At 42.9% G+C, this 20,669-nt stretch overlaps 1 protein-coding gene across 1 annotated transcript in view; it reads right to left on the bottom strand.

Moving 5' to 3' along the window:
- Positions 1–20,669, bottom strand: part of LOC124776771 (discoidin domain-containing receptor 2-like) — a 783,719-nt gene that overhangs the window by 275,481 nt on the left and 487,569 nt on the right. Inside the window, exon 4 of the mRNA XM_047251912.1 lies at positions 4,708–4,813. Within this exon, the coding sequence (XP_047107868.1) occupies positions 4,708–4,813 (106 nt within the window). The remainder of the gene's footprint in view (positions 1–4,707; positions 4,814–20,669) is intronic.

Here is a 20,669-nt window from a genome sequence, read left to right as displayed (position 1 = left end):
AGACCGTCAAGGAGCGTGTAACGGCGAAATTCGATGAAGCGCGAGAATGCGGTACCGCCGTTCATTATTGGCATTTACAACTTGGGCATAGGACGTAGGCAGAAATCTCGGGTGTACAACATTTACTGCTTCACTAGGATTTATTACTGATTTGAAAAGGGAGTTTAGGATAACATCACGCCGTATCACTACGCTCCAAGCACTAAAAGATAAGGATGACGAAGAAGAGCTGATTGAAAGATTTCAAACTTTGTTGCTAACGTCAATGAGCATATCACGAGAGAAAACATCGATATTAATTCTGTATGGAACTGTGATCAGAGTCAGTTCAACTATGAACTTTCTTGTGACAGAACACTATCCATGAAAGGGGAGAGAAACACTGTCGCGATGTTGCAATCAGTTAACTGTGCAACACATAGTTACACGATCGATGTTGCTATATCAATGGACGGACGATTGGCAGGCAAACTCTATATTTGCTTCCAAGAATCCAGTGGAAAGTTTGGACCCCGCGTGTCAAGAGAAATAGAAACGCGGTGCCCTCCAAATGTCGTCGTCGATGCAAGTGTGAGTGGGAAGATGGCGAAACAACATATGAAGAAGCTTTTTATGTCAGTTTCGAATCCACATTTGTCGAGAAATTTATTAGTACTTTGTGACTCCTGATCTGGACATAAGGATGAACGAGTACTACTGGAAGCATCTGGCGGAAAACATGTAGATTTAAAAATCATTCCTTCTAAAACTAAAAAATATGCACAACCTCTGGATGTGTATTTCTTCGGGCATTTTAAAATATATGCCAAGAGAATAACAGACTTCATTAAACTACGTTCTAGTAATATGCAGCCGAAATTGCACGACAGATTCTTTATCATGAATATGAATTCTGTCATTTACAATCAGTTATCTGCGGGAGTATACAGACCAATGCTTCGTTACGCGTGGCAGAACGCTGGCTGTGATACTGGTGAACCAGTGAACAACTTCAAAAGTGTCATTGACGTGGCGTTCAACACTGATATTATAGAATGTGCAAATACGCCATGCGATAAACCTGCATTTCTTCACTGTGCGTTTTGCAGTCATTCGTATTTCTCGGAGCATTTTATTGACATTCCGCATTTAAATTTATAGCTAAGATTGCTGCATTGCGTATGGCGTCTACAATTAAATCTACAATGATATCTAGAGCATGACTGCAGAGTTTTGCAGAAAAAGAACACCCACTAGCCCATTCAGAGGTACATAATGGTCCGGTAACCAAACGTTCATACAGATCTGTTTGTTCGAGCCCAAGTATTTTCCTGGTAAGACATGCTTCTCAAGAAGCAGTATTATATTTGTTGACAGCAAATAGACACGTACTTATCCAGAAGATAAGACATCTGGAGCTCAAATACCACCAGTTATCACTTGCTATCATCCAAAATCACGGAAGAATATCTACCTATCAAACAAGTGAAGCTAAAATGACGTTAAAAAGGCACGTCTGCAAAACAGTACGGCTGGAAAAATTATTACAGTTTGCTCTTGCAAAAAAAAAAAAAAAAAAAAAAAAAAAAAAAAAAAAAAAAACCGGAAACAGCTGTTGTATGATCCATTAAAACCGTTTTCACAACGTTAGAATTGCATCTCTAGGTACAGGCAAAAAAATTTGAGTTCATTGGACGTCCCAGTATTCCCAGTCAGCCGTTATAATTCGTAAACATAGTGACATATGAAAAAACTCACTAATTATACTTACGAGGGCAGTTCAATAAGTAATGCAACACATTTTTTTTCTCGGCCAATTTTGGTTGAAAAAAACCGGAAATTTCTTGTGGAATATTTTCAAACATTCCCGCTTCGTCTCGTATAGTTTCATTGACTTCCGACATGTGGCAGCGCTGTACGGAGCTGTTAAAATGGCGTCTGTAACGGATGTGCGTTGCAAACAACGGGCAGTGATCGAGTTTCTTTTGGCGGAAAACCAGGGCATCTCAGATATTCATAGGCGCTTGGAGAATGTCTACGGTGATATGGCAGTGGACAAAAGCACGGTGAGTCGTTGGGCAAAGCGTGTGTCATCATCGCCGCAAGGTCAAGCAAGACTGTCTGATCTCCCGCTTGCGGGCCGGCCGTACACAGCTGTGACTCCTGCAATGGCGGAGCGTGCGAACACACTCGTTCGAGATGATCGACGGATCACCATCAAACAACTCAGTGCTCAACTTGACATCTCTGTTGGTAGTGCTGTCACAATTGTTCACCAGTTGGGATATTCAAAGGTTTGTTCCCGCTGGGTCCCTCGTTGTCTAACCGAACACCATAAAGAGCAAAGGAGGACCATCTGTGCGGAATTTCTTGCTCGTCATGTGGCTGAGGGTGACAATTTCTTGTCAAAGATTGTTACAGGCGATGAAACATGGGTTCATCACTTCTAACCTGAAACAAAACGGCAATCAATGGAGTGGCGCCACACCCACTCCCCTACCAAGAAAAAGTTTAAAGCCATACCCTCAGCCGGTAAAGTCATGGTTACAGTCTTCTGGGACGCTGAAGGGGTTATTCTGTTCGATGTCCTTCCCCATGGTCAAACGATCAACTCTGAAGTGTATTGTGCTACTCTTCAGAAATTGAAGAAACGACTTCAGCGTGTTCGTAGGCACAAAAATCTCAACGAACTTCTCCTTCTTCATGACAACGCAAAACCTCACACAAGTCTTCGCACCCGAGAGGAGCTCACAAAATTTCAGTGGACTGTTCTTCCTCATGCGCCCTACAGCCCCGATCTCGCACCGTCGGATTTCCATATGTTTGGCCCAATGAAGGACGCAATCCGTGGGAGGCACTACGCGGATGATGAAGAAGTTATTGATGCAGTACGACGTTGGCTTCGACATCGACCAGTGGAATGGTACCGTGCAGGCATACAGGCCCTCATTTCAAGGTGGCGTAAGGCCGTAGCATTGAATGGAGATTACGTTGAAAAATAGTGTTGTGTAGCTAAAAGATTGGGGAATAACCTGGTGTGTTTCAATGCTGAATAAAACAACCCCTGTTTCAGAAAAAACATGTGTTGCATTACTTATTGCACGAGTGGCTGTGATGGAACGTCTTACTTTTTCGTGTAAACTGTCTGAAAATATATATACCTGAAGCTGTGAAACAGGTAGTACTTTTACAGGATCACACAACAGCCGTTTGCGGTTTATTTTTGAGTAATGTATACCTTCATCTACCGATGCCTGTATTGTAAATCTGCTATGACAGTGTATTTTAGCAGCCTGAAACAAACTTTCAGTTCTGTGAAACAGAATTTGTAGGATATTCGACATATGAGTTTATACGAGGGATGTCCAGAAAATAAGTTCCGATCGGTCGCGATATGGAAACCACTGGGAAAATCCACTAAAGCCTTGCACAGATGCGTTGAGCAGTGTCTCTAGTATGCCCGTCGATCGTGTCGCGTCGATCTTCTCAGTTTCGAGTGAACAGTGAGCACGTAAAAATGCGTAGGGAATAGCGTCTTCCGCCAAGTATGAGGGCCTGGTTAGAGATTTCGCCTGTATCATGCTGCCCAGATAACACAACTGTCCAGCTGTTCCTTCTTCAGGCCAATTCTCTGTAGTGTTTCCGGTGAGAAGTGTTTGATTACCCTCAATATAGTCCGTAACTGGCTCCCCCTGAGTCTCATCTCTGCTCACAAGAAACGCTGGCTAGGAAGACAAAATTTTCCACAGACAACGAGCTACACACCAGTGCAGATAACTGGTCGAAAGCATAGGCGGCTGGTTTCTTTGACGAGGATATTGAATAGATGATACAACGCTACGACAACACTCGAAGTTGGAGCGGCGGCTACGTAGAGAAGTAGGTGGGAGGTGTACCTAACTGTTGCAAATAAAACGTTTCTGGTTTTCTCTGTGGTTTCCATTTCGTGACCGAAATTTCGGAACTTACTTTCAGGACAACCCTCGTACAACAGAATGTGGTGAGGGATGGGTAGGACTTGTCATGGCGGGTTCCCGGGTTCGATTCCCGGCGGGGTCAGGGATTTTCTCTACCTCGTGATGACAGGGTGTTGTGTGATGCTCTTAGGTTAGTTAGGTTTAAGTAGTTCTAAGTTCTAGGGGACTGATGACCATAGATGTTAAGTCCCATAGTGCTCAGAGCCATTTTTTTGAACTTGTCATGGTTCAACAGCAATTTAGAAAAGTTATGTCAGAATCAGAAGGACACCTTCCATACAGGTATCAACGAAGTCGAATTCTCGACGATAAAGTATCTAGTTAGAAAGGTCGTTCAGTGACTATGCGCGTTGCATTCAATGGAAGAGTAAAGAAAGTGTTACCTGGCCCTCTCAAGGGTTTTCATCGTCTTACGATGCTCAGACGATTATTATTTATATTTTATGTTTCTTAGATGATTTATTGATTCACATTTACAAACTATTAAGATGTAATATCAGTTATCGAAAATAAATTTTTAACGCTGCAGTAATAAACTTTGGGATCTAAAAGTACTCTAAAAGAAGTTATCGAGAGTATGTTTACCTAATCAGATCTGAAGAGAGAAAGATCTCGGGCGAGCAGTTCCTTCACAAGAAAGTTATATAATCACCGCATTTTTTTTTACAGATGACGCTAAATTGTAGCAGCATTAGACTGAAGTGCGGGAGACCAATGTTATAGCCACGGAGTAATTCTTGTTTTCGCTTACCTGCTGTTGCGAGCACCAACGATACTGGAATCGTAAGCGGAGCTGGCAGAGATGTCTTCGTCTGGGATGGCGCCGGACTCCATGCCCAATGGCGCCGTACAGTGATCTGCAGAAACAACAAGGCAGCGCGTCAGTTTTGAATTTGAATTATATCTCCAAGTAATGTCATACAGAGGGTGGGGTGGAAAAAGTACCTGTTTTTCAAATGGTTAATACATTAGAAAAGCAGGCGTGAAAGTCACTCCCCCCCCCTCCACCACTTCGGCAGAGACTGTGCTGTTAAATTAGCTACTGAGCAGGTAGGTGAGTATTTAGTAGAGCATTTTTGCATCAGTGAATCTGTAGTGATTAAACCATTTCATTTCAAGCAACTGGCCACCGACCCACACGAAATTAATATTAATACCGAGGGAGGTGGCGCATTGGTTCACGGTCAGAACCATGGAGATAAGAATAGAGGGAGGCGCCGTGACGTCACAGCTGTGAAGCTATGTGAAGCCGAGGGTAGCCATCTCAATCCGACCAAAACATTGCTGCTGTAAGCTTGTGTGCATAGGCTTGTCGCTCGCTTTTGGAAGGATTTTGCGCTATTATGGTGACTTGTGTGGTGTTCGGATGTAGGAATCGTTCTGATAGTGATGCGAAATCGAAGGGAATAACATTTCATGAGTAAGTTGTCTCGTTAAGTGTGATTTTACAACTTCATTGTGAATGAACGTGTGCTACATCGGTATTTGTACTATAGCGTGTTTTTATCCTGTGTGATTTTAGATTTCCTAAAAATGAAAGTCGGAAAGCTCTGTGGGAGAATGCCGTGAGGAGGAAGAATTGGCGTGCGTCTAAATGTTCTCAGCATTTTCCGAGAAGAGGACATAGACCGAACTTCCCTTTCAACGGTAAGGCTCCGAGAAAATGCTGTACCATCAGTTTTCCCTACACACCCAAATCATTTGCAAAAGGTATGTTAATTCAAAGAATTAAATTCTTAGTTTTCAAGTTCACGTTTCAGTATAATACGTACAACTCACTTTGTCTTCATCATGTACCAAATTAAACGCTAACACTACATTAACTGGCGTATAGGCCTAAACGGGACACTGTGTAGATTTGCCATACTATGTACCGTATTTCAGTAAATATTGGTGGTAATGAACAGTGTTTCCCAGTGGTGTAGCGTAACTGAAATGTCCCAGTACGTATTACAAAGAAGATGTATTTATGGGGCTTTGGAGGGAGGGTATAGCTAACTTAGTTTTCAGTTTCTATTATTTAGTTTGTGATACACGTTTATTACTGAATTAACAAAATTGTATCGTTTACATTGAAGGCTAGCTATTCGTAATATTACATTAAAAACTATTTTTAATCAGAAGAAACGTGGAATTTCGCCTTTACGAGATTTTATTTTACATAAAAACTTTGAAACAACGAATTTGATGACGTTATATTCGTATATGGTGCAATTAGAGACTGTGATACACGCAGCGCTATAGCACACTGGCAATGTTTTGGTCAGAGTGTCATGGCAGCGACCCACGACCCCATGGCTTAAAAACGTAGTACGGCTGGGATACGTAGCGCCATCGCCCCTTATTCTTACCTCCATGGTCAGAACAGAGTAAAAATATCTATAGAGTGAGCACGGAGATACATAGAACCGAGTATCTGTGGCCAAAATATACTGCAGCCAAAGTCACGTGACAATGGTATGGAGTGGTGTGACCCTGCAAATTTTGAATGTACAGGTTGATCCCGTCGAAAAATATAGTGCATTTTGCAGATGCTATTCGCGTTCATCTCACAATCTGCATTAAATATTTGGGATGTACTTGACTTTCACCTTCGAAGAGCTAAAGATCAGAGCATTTTTCTTCCTTGCGACAAGTATTAGACTTCGATATACTTCTTTATGGGGAAAAAGTTTTACTTAGTAAATACTTTAAGATTTGAACTGTACGTTGTCGTAGAATATCACAGCGGTAATATCAGATGGCTTCGTAGTACACCAAAGTGAAAGTGGCTCAACATAAATCGAATTTAGAGCTATCACATGCCGAAAGGTAGCGATTTATCGAACACTGAAAACATTTTAGGGACGAAACAGTTCCGTTTTTATTTTCTGCTAGTGTCTTTTGAATCTTTGTTCATCTTTAGGGAAACTGAAACACGAATCGCATATATTCTTCACGTCATAGATACTGGTGGTATGATTATCCCTTGTGGTTACTTTCAGATAAGAATATGAAGGCTTATACTGCGCTGAGGAATTTTTTGGTTAATGTTTAAGACATGTTATTTGACAGGAAATAAATGGACACACTGACAATGGTGAAACTTTTGCGAAATGCCTTTCATTGTAAAAGAAGAATAATTATTACTTACTCAATGAGAAACGTACTTCCATAATTAGAGATTGCAGTATCGGTTATGGATAATAAATAGTCGACAGCTGTCGTTGATTGCTGTTCCGGTTTCTGTAAACGTTTCCGTGAAGAGAAGTCAAATGGTTCAGATTTCTCACAGATGTTCCGTCACGCAGTAAGAGACCCCAACAAGCATTTTATGTTGACACTGGATGCGTAAATTTTACGTATACCGTTGTCATCATAATTTTTATACTTTTTTCTTTCTTTTACACTCTTTAAATTTGGTTTTTTTTATGATTTTAGTGCTTTATATTCATGAAATACGAATATTTTCCCCTAGAATAGCCATTTCTACTTTCATCAATATGTCCTCAACATAGTTGAGTGGCGTCTCTTCTACTTCTTCGCACAATTATGTTAGATTTTGTGGTCTCTGTGATGCCTGACTGTAGAGCCTCGAATACACTCCCACTGTCGATATAATCAGACGTTTGTAAAAGGGGACCGTTCTATTAAGTCAAGACAGATCAAATGATGCATGCTTCCGAAGAAAAAATAAATATATATTTTGTTGGAAGAAATAAACTAATGGAAAAAAATTGAATCAACAACGAGAGTTGCGCAACATAAATGAATGTTGGTAGGCGTGTTTCTTCATTTGAAAGGTGATATCTTTTTAAATTTCACGCCAATCTCATAGAGTGGAGCAAGTGACGCCACTATGAGGATGCAAATCATGTTTACTTTAAATACACACTATAAACGTCATGAGCGTTACTTACCTTCGAGATTGGACATGGTGAGTTGTTGTCAGTCAAGAACGCCTTTAAAATTAAAATGACGCCATTATAAACACCTCACTGAATTTGAACGAGATCGTATAATAAGGCAACGAGAAGCTACATTTTCCTTCTGTAATACTGGAGAAAGACTTCCCCTGAATATCGAAAACTGTTCATGATTTCTGGCATCAGTGGTCACGAAAATATACGGTCGCAAGAAGGCCAGGGTCTGGACAGCCATGTGGCACTGCCGACAGGGAAGACCATTGTGTTCGGCGTACGGCTCTTGCTCATCGTGCCACATCTGCAGCAGCAATCTGAGTAATAGATGGCACCGCAGTGACACAATGAACTGTTACAAATCGGTAGTTACAAGGAGAGCTCCGACCCGGTTAGTAGTTGATTGGTTAGTCATGAAAAGCGCGGACTATCGCGGGAGAATAACGTTTTTCTTTGGTTTTAAAGAAAACTGTTCAATCAGGACGGAGTATTCTTTGCGCGTCTTTTCTCTTGGAAATATAGAATGCTTACAGCAGTCTAAAGAAGTTGGAGCCCAGTGTAGTACGAGCTCCGAAGGAAGTTATAATTTACCAGTTTTAGTTGTGCTACAAGCTTCAAAGTAAATGCATATTTATTCCGATGTGTTTTTTAGAAGGTACGGATTTTTAAATAATTTTGGCTATGAGAAAAGACAGTAATTCCACGTGGCATATTGAGCAGATCAGTGACTAAAAACTGGAGTGCATTAGACACCTATAAACTTAATACTACGGCGAGTATTTTCATTCAAAAACAATCCGTGCTTAGTACCTGTTCAGATTTCGGGAAACACGACGCCATAAACTCGCTAACGTGAATGAAAGGGTTTGTGCATGACTGTGTTAAGATTAGCAGTGAACGTGTACATTATCAGGGTTTAGAATATACTGAGCTTTGCCCGTATTTACACCATTCATTCAAAATTAATACCTTTCCCTATAGTTACGTTGTATGCAGTCTGGGGCGAGCTGCAGTACGGAAGGTTTCTGCTCGCCTTTCCTACCGGCGATTTGCTGCAACGAGTTCACAGGTAGCGTGCAGGTAACGGACGAAAGAAACTGCGCCGCCGCACTCTCTCAATCGTTGCTATTACGTGTCATATACACCATTCAGCGATTTCTCATCCTCTGTCAGTTCTATTCGATAGGTAGTTAAACCATTCCACCATGTATACTGACTCACAATCGAACACTGGCGCTATTGACGTACATCAGAACCAGACCGTAAGCCATTCGTCTACCCGTATGCGACACCTCTTGACACACATCTGGCAGCGACGGCTCCGCAGCGCGTTTCACTAGTCGCGGACAACGGCGGCAGCGTCACGTGCAAACAGCGGCCCCTCTGGCAGGCGACGCACGTGTCCTGTCCACGTGGGGCGGCTGGTCTTAGCAGCAGCACATGCCTCGCCTCATGCTCACTTTGCATTAAAGGTGCAGCACGCTGGTCTTATCCGTACTGGAAGCTAGCGTGATGTTACACATGTTGGGTGTAGGTGCTGTGTCATTCTCATTTACAGTAGTTTTTAACCATGAAGTAATGACCACTTACCGCCGTGTTGAAGGCAGAGCTCAAGATTTAATGCGAATAGGACAGACAGCATTATGTTATTTACAGGAAGCGCCAATGACTGGACCACTATTTTGAACTTAGCAGCCGGCCGCGGTGGTCTAGCGGTTCTAGGCGCTCAGTCCGGAACCGCGCGACTGCTGCGGTCGCAGGTTCGAATCCTGCCTCGGGCATGGATGTGTGTGATGTCCTTAGGTTAGTTAGGTTTAAGTAGTTCTGAATTCTAGGGGACTGATGACCACAGCTGTTAAGTCCCATAGTGCTCAGAGCCATTTGAACTTAGCATTGAGTCCGACTTTCGCTCCATTATCTACGTTCCAGTCTTAAACTTATTATTTTATTGTAATGTTGAGACATCGGCACTTCCGTTAAAATGCACACGGTGGATGCTCAGCTCCTTGTGATGACTCGATTCTGACGTCTTTTGCGTGTCGAGTTTAGTAGATAGTTGAAGAAATGTGATTTTGTTCTCCCAGCAAGCGAGGAATCGTATTGTTCAGAACGTTGGATTCACTCTCAGGAAGTCGGCGGTTCAGAAACCTGTACGGTGGACCATAATTAGCTTTTCCTTGGATGCTTTAGGTAAGCACTGGTTTGGTTGGTTGGTTGTTTAGGGGAAGGAGACCAGACAGCGTGGTCATCGGTCTCATCGGATTAGGGAAGGATGGGGAAGGAAGTCGGCCGTGCCCTTTCAGAGGAACCATCCTGGCATTTGCCTGGAGTGATTTAGGGAAATCACGGAAAACTTAAATCAGGATGACCGGACGCGGGATTGAACCGTCGTCCTCCCGAATGCGAGTCCAGTGTCTAACCACTGCGCCACCTCGCTCGGTAAACACCGGTTTCGTTCCTTCCAAAATCACACGATCCGATTACTTTGCTTATACTTCCCTCAGTCCATGCTTGTTCCCCATGCTTGTCTTCAACATCTACGGGACAAACTATAATCTTCCGTTTCTTCCTTTCGTTTTTTATCAGCCATCGACAGCTTCATTCCCGAGATCACCGAAAGAACTGCATTAAAATAGGGTGCGTTTTTGTCAGTTTTCTAACTAGAACTTTCATTTCGTTAGGCAAGGCAACTTACGACTTAAGTATTTTTCGTTACCGTGTTATTTCAGTGCTTCACTGCATAAGTCATTTACCTCTCAGTTGCCTTTATTGTAAAACACTGAATAGCGTGCTACACATTGTGAGAATTTCCTCGCAGTTCTTGTATACCTATACGAGGTAGTTCAGCTAAGTTTTCACTTCAAATGTTTCTGAAGTCGTTCAAGATATCCTAATACGGATTTAATTCAGATGAATTTTAATTTATTTTTATTTATTTTACACGTCTAGTTTCGTAGGACTAAACTGAGGAGCGAATCTCTATGGTCATGAAACGTGTCAGTACATGAAGTTAGGTACAGCAGAAAAATAATAATAGATGAAGTAACATATCTGTGAATCCTAAAAGCACAACAAGCTTTATATAAACGGTAAACATAAGAAGCAGCTTAATTTTTCAAGGAACTCCTCGACAGAATATAAGGAGTGACTCACGAGGTAACTTTCCACTTTAGATTTGAAATCAGGTGGAATACTGCTGAGATTTCCGGATTCTTATGGTAGCTTATTGAAAATGGATGCAGCAGAATATTGAACGTCTTTCTGCACAACAGTCAAGGAGGTGCGATCGAAATACAGACTGCATTTCCGCCTACTATTAACTGAGCAAAAGCTTCTATCTCTTGGGAAGAAGCTGATATTGGTAACAAGAAATGACGTTAAAGAACATATAAACGCGTAGGCTGCAGAGGGGCGGGTTGGTTGCTCATTACCCATTAAATAATCACTCCAACTACCTGGTAGGCTTCAGGTTGGTTGCCCCTTCACTCTGCAATAGTAGGTACTGGTTTAGCCGACAAAAGCAGCGTTGATGAAAATTCGTCTAAATACCTGCCACACAAAGATCACATAACTACGGTCCATGGGCAATAGCTAAAAGATAGTTAAACTATTGAACGTTCAGGATTCTTGAATGAGTTCAAAAAAAATGTCAAAAAATTCCTTTTTTGATGGCTTTTTTTCTATAAAACAAAGAAAATGGTTATCAAGTCCTTATTTAATATACCGACATCAATTTTGTGTGTTACTCACTGTCTCTGTAACAAGTTCACACCCAAAAGCAGCAAGAAGATAAATGGTCCGACCCGATACTTTGAATATCCTAAACAACACGACTACTTGCGTGCTAACACAGTCGCTCGTTCAGTAGACTCCTTGTAAAGAAGAGCTCGCCATAATGTCTCGCAGTCTGATAGAAACACGCCACTGGAGTTTATGTACGACTTGAAATGTTCACACGCGTATATCTCCTAAAATAAACTACATAAAAAGTTCAAACATTCGCAAAATACTCAACACAGTAGTCACTTTTCGTCAGCGATACGGGATCCGATCAAACGGGCGAATTTCCTCGTCATGGTACAGAACTGAACAACGTGATTTAACATGGGTATTTACCAGAAGACAGCTCTCGAGCGATTATATCGACTCAGAGACTTGAGGTACAAAGCGCTACTGAAACTCACGGGAAATACTCAATCCCTATTGACTAGTATGTTAAGCAGCCAGTCAAATCATCTCGAGCTCCTCTATACCCGCAGTATTTCTAACGTCAGCCAGTCACATTACCATAAGTAATTTACACTAGAAATTTCGTAATTCCGAAACTAAATAAAATTTAATGAACAAAATAGAATTTCTTTACACAAAATAAATTCCTAATAAACATTATACTCAACGCCTCTTCTGGTTGCTTTTTACTTAATCAAGCTCACTCGGACATACGTTACCAATTCCCTTGTTGCACAACAGTTTTGTCACGCATATATTTACATAGTTTTAATACAATGTCACATTCTCGCTTTCTGTATATCCTCCGCTCACTCCCTCATTCTCTTCAAAAAACTCACACAACCAAAACACGACGAAATACTAATTTTACAAAGTACTCTTAACCCTTTCACGTCGGCGCCGCGATTGTTGCGTCCTACGCTGTGGACGAGCGCCAGGACCGCCCGGCCGTGACTGCTGTACGGCGCCTTTTTCGCGCTCCCCGCGGCGCTATGCTCTTAGTGTTATCACAATTACTGGACTTTATGCTATACATTTATTCGGAAAATATTTATACGAATCACACATGTTTTTGATACTGTGTGTCAGGTCTGTGCACAAATCCAAGTGTGGGGATGTCAATCGAACAGCTGGAGCAGCACGTGCACCTGATGAAGAAGCAGCTACAGTAGGTGTTTCATGTACGCCAGATTCGGGCGGTGACTCGCTTTCATCTTCAACGTCACTACCCAGTATGAGAGAAAGAGCTACCTCCACATTATATCGCTTATCTACCATATCACTTCTAGTACAAATTAACGTTAACAACACGTCACTTCAGATTAGAAACGAGGCGGAAAATGATCTGTGCAACTGAAGCATAACCAACTGTTTGAAACTGAATGCAACTGTTGTTAACTACAGCCGCTCAGTGCTGCAAAGGTCAAACTTCAGTACAAGTCGCGCGCAACACTAACAAGGGGAGGCCGCCAATTGTGAAATTCAGATTCGATTCATACTGCGCATAATAAAAGCTCATGGCCAGAGGTGTAATGTAGCAAAGCACCAAGATGCACTTCTCAGCCGTTGTCGAGAAAATCGACAGTTAAAAGAAACCGTTGCGGTGAAATACCCGGTCGCTCTCCAATTGTTCCGCCTCCATTTTTCCGTTTGTTTAACAGGGTGTACCAAAGCTCTCACGTCCGCACTGATTTTTGACGATGTTATAAGTTGCGCTAGGGGCCGCATCTACCTTCTTTCGAAGTTAGCAAGCAACTACGCTGTTATACGGCGGCTCGTTTCGGCCCATTCCACATCTGTCCTTCAAGTGTAACGAGCGAGTAACGGAGTTAATATTTCATACCTGCTACAGCAAATTTGTGTTCGTGGAGTCTCTAATTCGAACGTTTGACTTACGCTATACGTATTCGTTTCGGAATATCGTTTCTACGTCTTCCGTTAACTATACATGGTTAACATTATGAAAACAATTAGTAACATTTGTGAAATACAACTTTGTTTGCGGAAAACATAATGATGTTCGAAGTCGCCAGTTTTTCCACGACAAACGACTTTCAACAACTTATTATATGCATAATTGTTGCAACTGATTGCCGGGAATTATATATATATGTGTGTGTGTGTGTTTGTGTGTGTGTGTGTGTGTGTGTGTGTGTGTGTGTGTGTATACACACATTTGAATTACAAAAAACAAATACTAAAAAAAAAAGGTTGCATAGCGCGAGATTCGATCCAGCGACCTTCGGATTACGAACCCGAGCGCTTACCGCTGCGCCACGACGCTGTAGAAAATTATTAATCGTAGAGAGTATTTCACCGCACCGGTTTCTTTTAACTGTCGATTTTCTCGACAGCGGCTGAGAAGTGCATCTTGGTGCTTTGCCACATTACACCTCTGGCCATGAGCTTTTATTATGCGCAGTATGAATCGAATCTGAATTTCACAATTGGCGGCCTCCCCTTGTAAGTGTGAGAAAGATCGATTAATATTTAATAGTACTTCTTGAGATTCATATAGAATATGTGTAACTTACTGCATGTTGTAGTATCAGTTGGCACTATCAATGAACACGTTATAGTCTCTAACTTATGTTCCACGATTGCAGCATGGTTGTTATGTGTTCTAGGTAAAAATTTATATCTCCAAAAGTACTGAAGTTATTCAAAATGGTTCAAATGGCTCTGAGCACTATGGGACTTAACATCTGAGGTCATCAGTCCCCTATAACTTAGAACTAATTAAACCTAACTAACCTAAAGACATCACACACATCCATGCCCGAGGTAGGATTGGAACCTGCGACCGTAGCGGTCGCGCGGTTCCAGACTGTAGCGCCTAGAACCGCTCTGCCACCTCGGCCGGCTACTGAAGTTATTGATTTGAAATTATAGCAGTGTGGTTGTGTTATCCATACAATTTGGTACACTAAGTGTGAAAAAGATCGATTAATATTTAATAGTACTTCTGCAGATTCATGGAGAATATGTGTAACTTATTGCAAGTAGCATTAGTCAAGTACACGGATCGCCCGGACCTGTAGCCAGCGCCTGATGTGCGAGCGTGAGAAACAAATTCTGCTCTCCTCCCAGCTCCACGGCAAGCTACGCTTTCAACGCTAGACAATAACTCGTGATAATTCGCAACGTTACACACTCACCATGAACCGAGAATTACTTTGAAGTATATTTGAGGTTCACATAACGGCCAAATTGTTACCACAACGTAACTGCAACTAAACAACAAAGTTAATTACTCATGGATTCTTAACAAAATTTCGAATGCTTAAGAGCAAACTGAAAGATAAAAATTACGAAACGCTTAACTCTGTTACAGTATTACGATGAAGCCACACATTTAAAGAAAAGATTTTTCGTTGCGGCGAAATCTTCTCACGAAATTTCAATCACCAACTTTCTCCTCCCAATGCGAAAATATTTTGTTGGCGCCGACCTACATGGGAGAAAAGAACATCATAATAAAATAAGGGAAATCAGAGGTCGCACGGGAAGACATAGGAGTTGGCTTTTTTCGCGCGGTGTTCGAGATTGGAATGATAGTGAATTATTGTGAAGCTGGTTCGATGAGCTCTCTGCCAGCCGCTTAAATGTGATTTGCAGAGTATCAATGTAGGTGTAGATGTACGGCTTCCGGCCGAATAGCGACTGGAACGCAACACAGCCGCTACTCTGCGTGGCATGTATTCGACAGGGCCTTAGCGGGTTTCACACCATATCTGCCACCAGATGTAATCACATACTATACAGGGTGGTCCATTGACAATGACCGGGCTACATATCTCACGAAATAAGCGTCAAACGAAAAAACTACAAAGAACGAAACTTGTCTAGCTTGAAGGGGGAAACCAGATGGCGCTATGGTTGGCCCGCTAGATAGTGCTGCCATAGGTCAAACGGATATCAACTGCGTTTTCTTAAATAGGAACCACAAAGCGAAAAAGTGGTCCAACTAAAACATTTGTATCTCTTTACGTACTACACGAATATGTAATAGAAAATGGGGGTTCCTATTTTTAAAAAAACCTGGTAGATATCCGTTTGACCTATGGCACCGCCATCTAGCGGGCCAACCATAGCGGCATCTGGTTTCCCCCTTCAAGCTAGACAAGTTTCGTTATTTGCATTTTTTTCGTTTGGCGCTTATTTCGTGAGATATTTGGCCCGGTCACGATCAACGGACCACCCTAAATACAGGGCGCTTCACAGCTCATGTTAGACACTTATAGAGGCTGTAGAGGGGACTCAGTACATCAAATTTTACACAGGAATTGATGTCCGGAAACGTAATCCAACGACGCTACAGAGCGTCAAAGTCACAGGCGCCGTTGCATGTGGATGTATGTACGCACAGGATGACTCAGTAGTGATGTTGCTAACTATCAAGGATGATGGAGACAGATAAATATATCAATTTGAGTTAACGGTCACTGATTCGGGAACGAACGAGTCGGTAGTTATATAAGTGGAAACCTTTCAGCTGTCTCTGACAGTGGAATAAACGTACTATTGTTGTTGTTGCTAAGATTGTACGGTAGGCAAAACAAGGAAAAAGTATCAGAAGGAAAAAGTATCAAGTGAACAAAGGCTCTAAAATGCATACCAGAGGAGCTGTGAGCACTATTTCGTCTTCCTAATGTGAAACACATCTCGGCATCCCCTCTATTGAATGAGTGCTCAGAGCTCTTCAGGGATGCATTTTAGATCAAATGCTTACTAGACATTTTTTCTTGTTTTGATCCATACTACCATCTCTGAAAGTTGTCTGACCTACAGTCTTAGCCACAACGGTACCAGTACACGTTTTGCACTGTCGAAGGTAACTGAAAGATTTTCGCTTATAATTTTCGATAATGATTATGATGTTTGGTTTGCGTGGCGGTTATCAGCGCCCGTACAAATTTCCAACCTTTGCTGAGTCCAATCTTGCCACTGTCATGAATGATGATGAAATGATGAAGACAACACAAACACCTAGTCATCTCGAGGAAGGTGAAAATCTTTGAACCCGCCGAAGAATCGAACCCGGTACCCCGTGCTCGGGAAGTGAGTACGCGACCGCGAGAGCACGAGCTGCGGACTACAGTTTTCGACTCGTTCGTTTCCAGGACATGGACCCAGACCTTAACTTGATAGAGAGAGTGCGAGAGAGAGACAGAGAGGGAGAGTGGAGGTTGGGGGGTGAGAGAGGTAGCTCAACCGGTGCTACAAATACGATACGCAGAAATATTTGACAGTTACGTATACGATGAAATGTGGTAACCCCTTGAAAATTGCAATACAACAGAAATACGCTTATCGGCTGAATGTGAAACTCCCGAATAAACATTCAAAAATAGCAGCGTGCTGGTACAATAATATCTAAGATGTCTTTACAAATAACAGTATGAATTCGCGTAAATTACAGGCCGGTGGCAGTGTGCTCGAAGCTGGCTCCCGAGAGTGTCTCAGACGTGTTTCATCGAGTTTGTAAAGTTAATGATGAAGCCTTCAGCGTAAGTCCTCATCAGGCTCTACAAACCACTGTAGCACGATACTGTTACGCTGTTGGAAGATACATCTACGAATGAAAAAGTTTAAAGAAAGGCAGCTTGTTTTGTATTATCGAAAAATACAGGAGAGAGTGCTACGGGTGTAATATACGATGTTCTACATCTACATGATTACTCTGCAATCCATAATTGTGTGACACAGGGCGCGTCGAACCTCCCTTAAGCTACTTCTTTACTGTTCCACTGCTGAGTAACGCTCTGGTTTCTCTTATTTCGTTATGCTAAACAATTCTCTATATGTAGGTGGGCGCCAACAAAATATTTTCGCACTCTGAGGAGAAAATTGGTGTTTGAAAAACGCCTTTGTTTTAGTGACTGCCAACCAAATTCGTTTATCACACCTGTAGCAATCTGTTCCCTATTTCGCGTTAAACATAACGAGCTGCCCTTCTTTGAACTTTTTCGTTGTCCTCTATCAATCGTATCTGATGCGGATCCCTCACCGCACGGCCATATTCCTGAAGAGGGCGGAGAAGCGTAGCGTAAGCAATCTCTTTTGAAGACTGTTAGTGTCGTTGGTTTGCTTTCCCCACAACACTATCTATGTGATCCTTCCAATTTAAGTTATTTGTAATTGTAAGTCCTAACTATTTAACGGATTTTACAATCTTTAGACTTGTGTCATTTACCGTGTAACTAAAATTTAGCTGATTCATGAGGATGACTTCACACTTTTCTTGATTCAGAGTCAAGTTCTGTTTTATGCACCTCACAGATATATTGTTTAAATTATTTTGGAAATCGTTTCCATCATCTGATGAATTTTCATGACAGTAAATGACAACACCCTCTGCAAACAATTTAAGAGGGCTGCTGAGATTGTCTTCTAAATCGCTTATGTCGATCAGGAACAACAGAGGGCCTATAACACTTCTTTGGAAACGTCAGATATTTCTTCTGTTTTACCCGATGTCTTTCCGCCAATTATTATGAACTGCGATTTTTCTAACAGGAAATCACGAGTGCAGTCACAGAACTGAGACGACACGCCGTAGGAACGCAATTTAATTAAAAGTCGATTGTGCGGAACAGTGTCAAAAGTTTACTGGAAGTCCAAATATATGGTATCACTTCTACGTCCCATGTCGATAGCACTCATTACATAGGGAGAATAAAGAGCTGGTTGTGTTTCGGAAGAACGACATTATCTGCATCCGTGCCTGCTATTTGCCAATGAATCGTTTTCTTCGAGTTGGTTAATAATGTTCAAGCACAGTATATGTTCCAAAATTTTACTGCAAATCGAGGTTAGTAAAATGGGTCTGTAATTTATCGGACTGCTCCTATTTCCTTTACTGGGTATTTGCGTGACTTGCGAAAATTTTCAATTTTTTGGTACGAATCTTCCTACGAGAGAGTTGTTGCATATGATTGCTAAGTACTCTGAGAGGAAATTTACTGGGATACCATCTGGACCGAGAGCTTTGCCTTTCTTAAGTGTTTTGAGTTGCTTTGCTACACAGAGGATACCTACTTCTAAATTACTCAAGCTGGCAGTTGTTCTTAATTCGAATTCTTGAGTATTAACTTCATTGTGTAAAGGTATTTCGGAAAACAGTGTTTAGTAACCATGCTCCAGCGGCATTGTCATCGGTAACATCATCACTGCTATCGTGCAAAGAAGTTGTTGCTACCACCACTGTCGTGATAGATGAAAGGATGCAGGTAGTCCACAGCTGCCGTGGAGCCGTGAAAGTCCAAGTGAATGTCCCACGTAGCATAAGACTGCCCCCATGGTCCTGCGTCGGTGTCTCTGTGCTTATTTTCGGTAGCCGTTTGGCTCTGCGATGGCATACTGGATGCGTAATATTACAAGAGTCGTGATTCATCCGATAGACAGAGAAATTCCCGCTAATCCACGGTCTACTCTCCTCTGCCAACTGCACTGGTAATAAGTGACACCATTGGATTAACGTCGGTACACCGATGGTTTGTCTGCTACAGCTCCGTGTTGAACGTAGTGCGCTGAATGGTATGCTCCGAAAGAACTTCTCCTGCACCACCAATGTACTATCTTCAGATCATCCACGGATCACCTCCAGTCCCGTGTAACGAAACTAGCGACACTCCGACTATACTATACTGTGGATCTCGTCCTCATGTGGAACCACTCCGGTTCGAAAAGTGGATCGTAATTTTGTTTTTTTGTTTAAGGTTTACAATTTCGGTTTGTAGGCTATGTAAAACTTTCATTCTTGTTCTACTCCGAAATTGAAAGTTAGGCTAACGTGGGACTGTTGTAACTGCTCCTAGTTGTATGGTCATTGCATCCCAAACCCATAATAAATAAATAAATACACTCCTGGAAATTGAAATAAGAACACCGTGAATTCATTGTCCCAGGAAGGGGAAACTTTATTGACACATTCCTGGGGTCAGATACATCACATGATCACACTGACTGAACCACAGGCACATAGACACAGGCAACAGAGCATGCACAATGTCGGCACTAGTACAGTGTATATCCACCTTTCGCAGCAATGCAGGCTGCTATTCTCCCATGGAGACGATCGTAGAGATGCTGGATGTAGTCCTGTGGAACGGCTTGCCATGCCATTTCCACCTGGCGCCTCAGTTGGACCAGCGTTCGTGCTGGACGTGCAGACCGCGTGAGACGACGCTTCATCCAGTCCCAAACATGCTCAATGGGGGACAGATCTGGAGATCTTGCTGGCCAGGGTAATTGACTTACACCTTCTAGAGCACGTTGGGTGGCACAGGATACATGCGGACGTGCATTGTCCTGTTGGAACAGCAAGTTCCCTTGCCGGTCTAGGAATGGTAGAACGATGGGTTCGATGACGGTTTGGATGTACCGTGCACTATTCAGTGTCCCCTCGACGATCACCAGTGGTGTACGGCCAGTGTAGGAGATCGCTCCCCACACCATGATGCCGGGTGTTGGCCCTGTGTGCCTCGGTCGTATGCAGTCCTGATTGTGGCGCTCACCTGCACGGCGCCAAACACGCATACGACCATCATTGGCACCAAGGCAGAAGCGACTCTCATCGCTGAAGACGACACGTCTCCATTCGTCCCTCCATTCACGCCTGTCGCGACACCACTGGAGGCGGGCTGCACGATGTTGGGGCGTGAGCGGAAGACGGCCTAACGGTGTGCGGGACCGTAGCCCAGCTTCATGGAGACGGTTGCGAATGGTCCTCGCCGATACCCCAGGAGCAACAGTGTCCCTAATTTGCTGGGAAGTGGCGGTGCGGTCCCCTACGGCACTGCGGAGGATCCTACGGTCTTGGCGTGCATCCGTGCGTCGCTGCGGTCCGGTCACAGGTCGACTGGCACGTGCACCTTCCGCCGACCACTGACGACAACATCGATGTACTGTGGAGACCTCACGCCCCACGTGTTGAGCAATTCGGCGGTACGTCCACCCGGCCTCCCGCATGCCCACTATACGCCCTCGCTCAAAGTCCGTCAACTGCACATACGGTTCACGTCCACGCTGTCGCGGCATGCTACCAGTGTTAAAGACTGCGATGGAGCTCCGTATGCCACGG

The sequence above is a fragment of the Schistocerca piceifrons genome, chromosome 1 (assembly GCF_021461385.2).
Source record: "Schistocerca piceifrons isolate TAMUIC-IGC-003096 chromosome 1, iqSchPice1.1, whole genome shotgun sequence".
NCBI lineage: Eukaryota > Metazoa > Arthropoda > Insecta > Orthoptera > Acrididae > Schistocerca > Schistocerca piceifrons.
The sequence above is the reverse complement of the archived record's forward strand: the minus strand, read 5'-3'. Positions and strand labels throughout refer to the sequence as shown.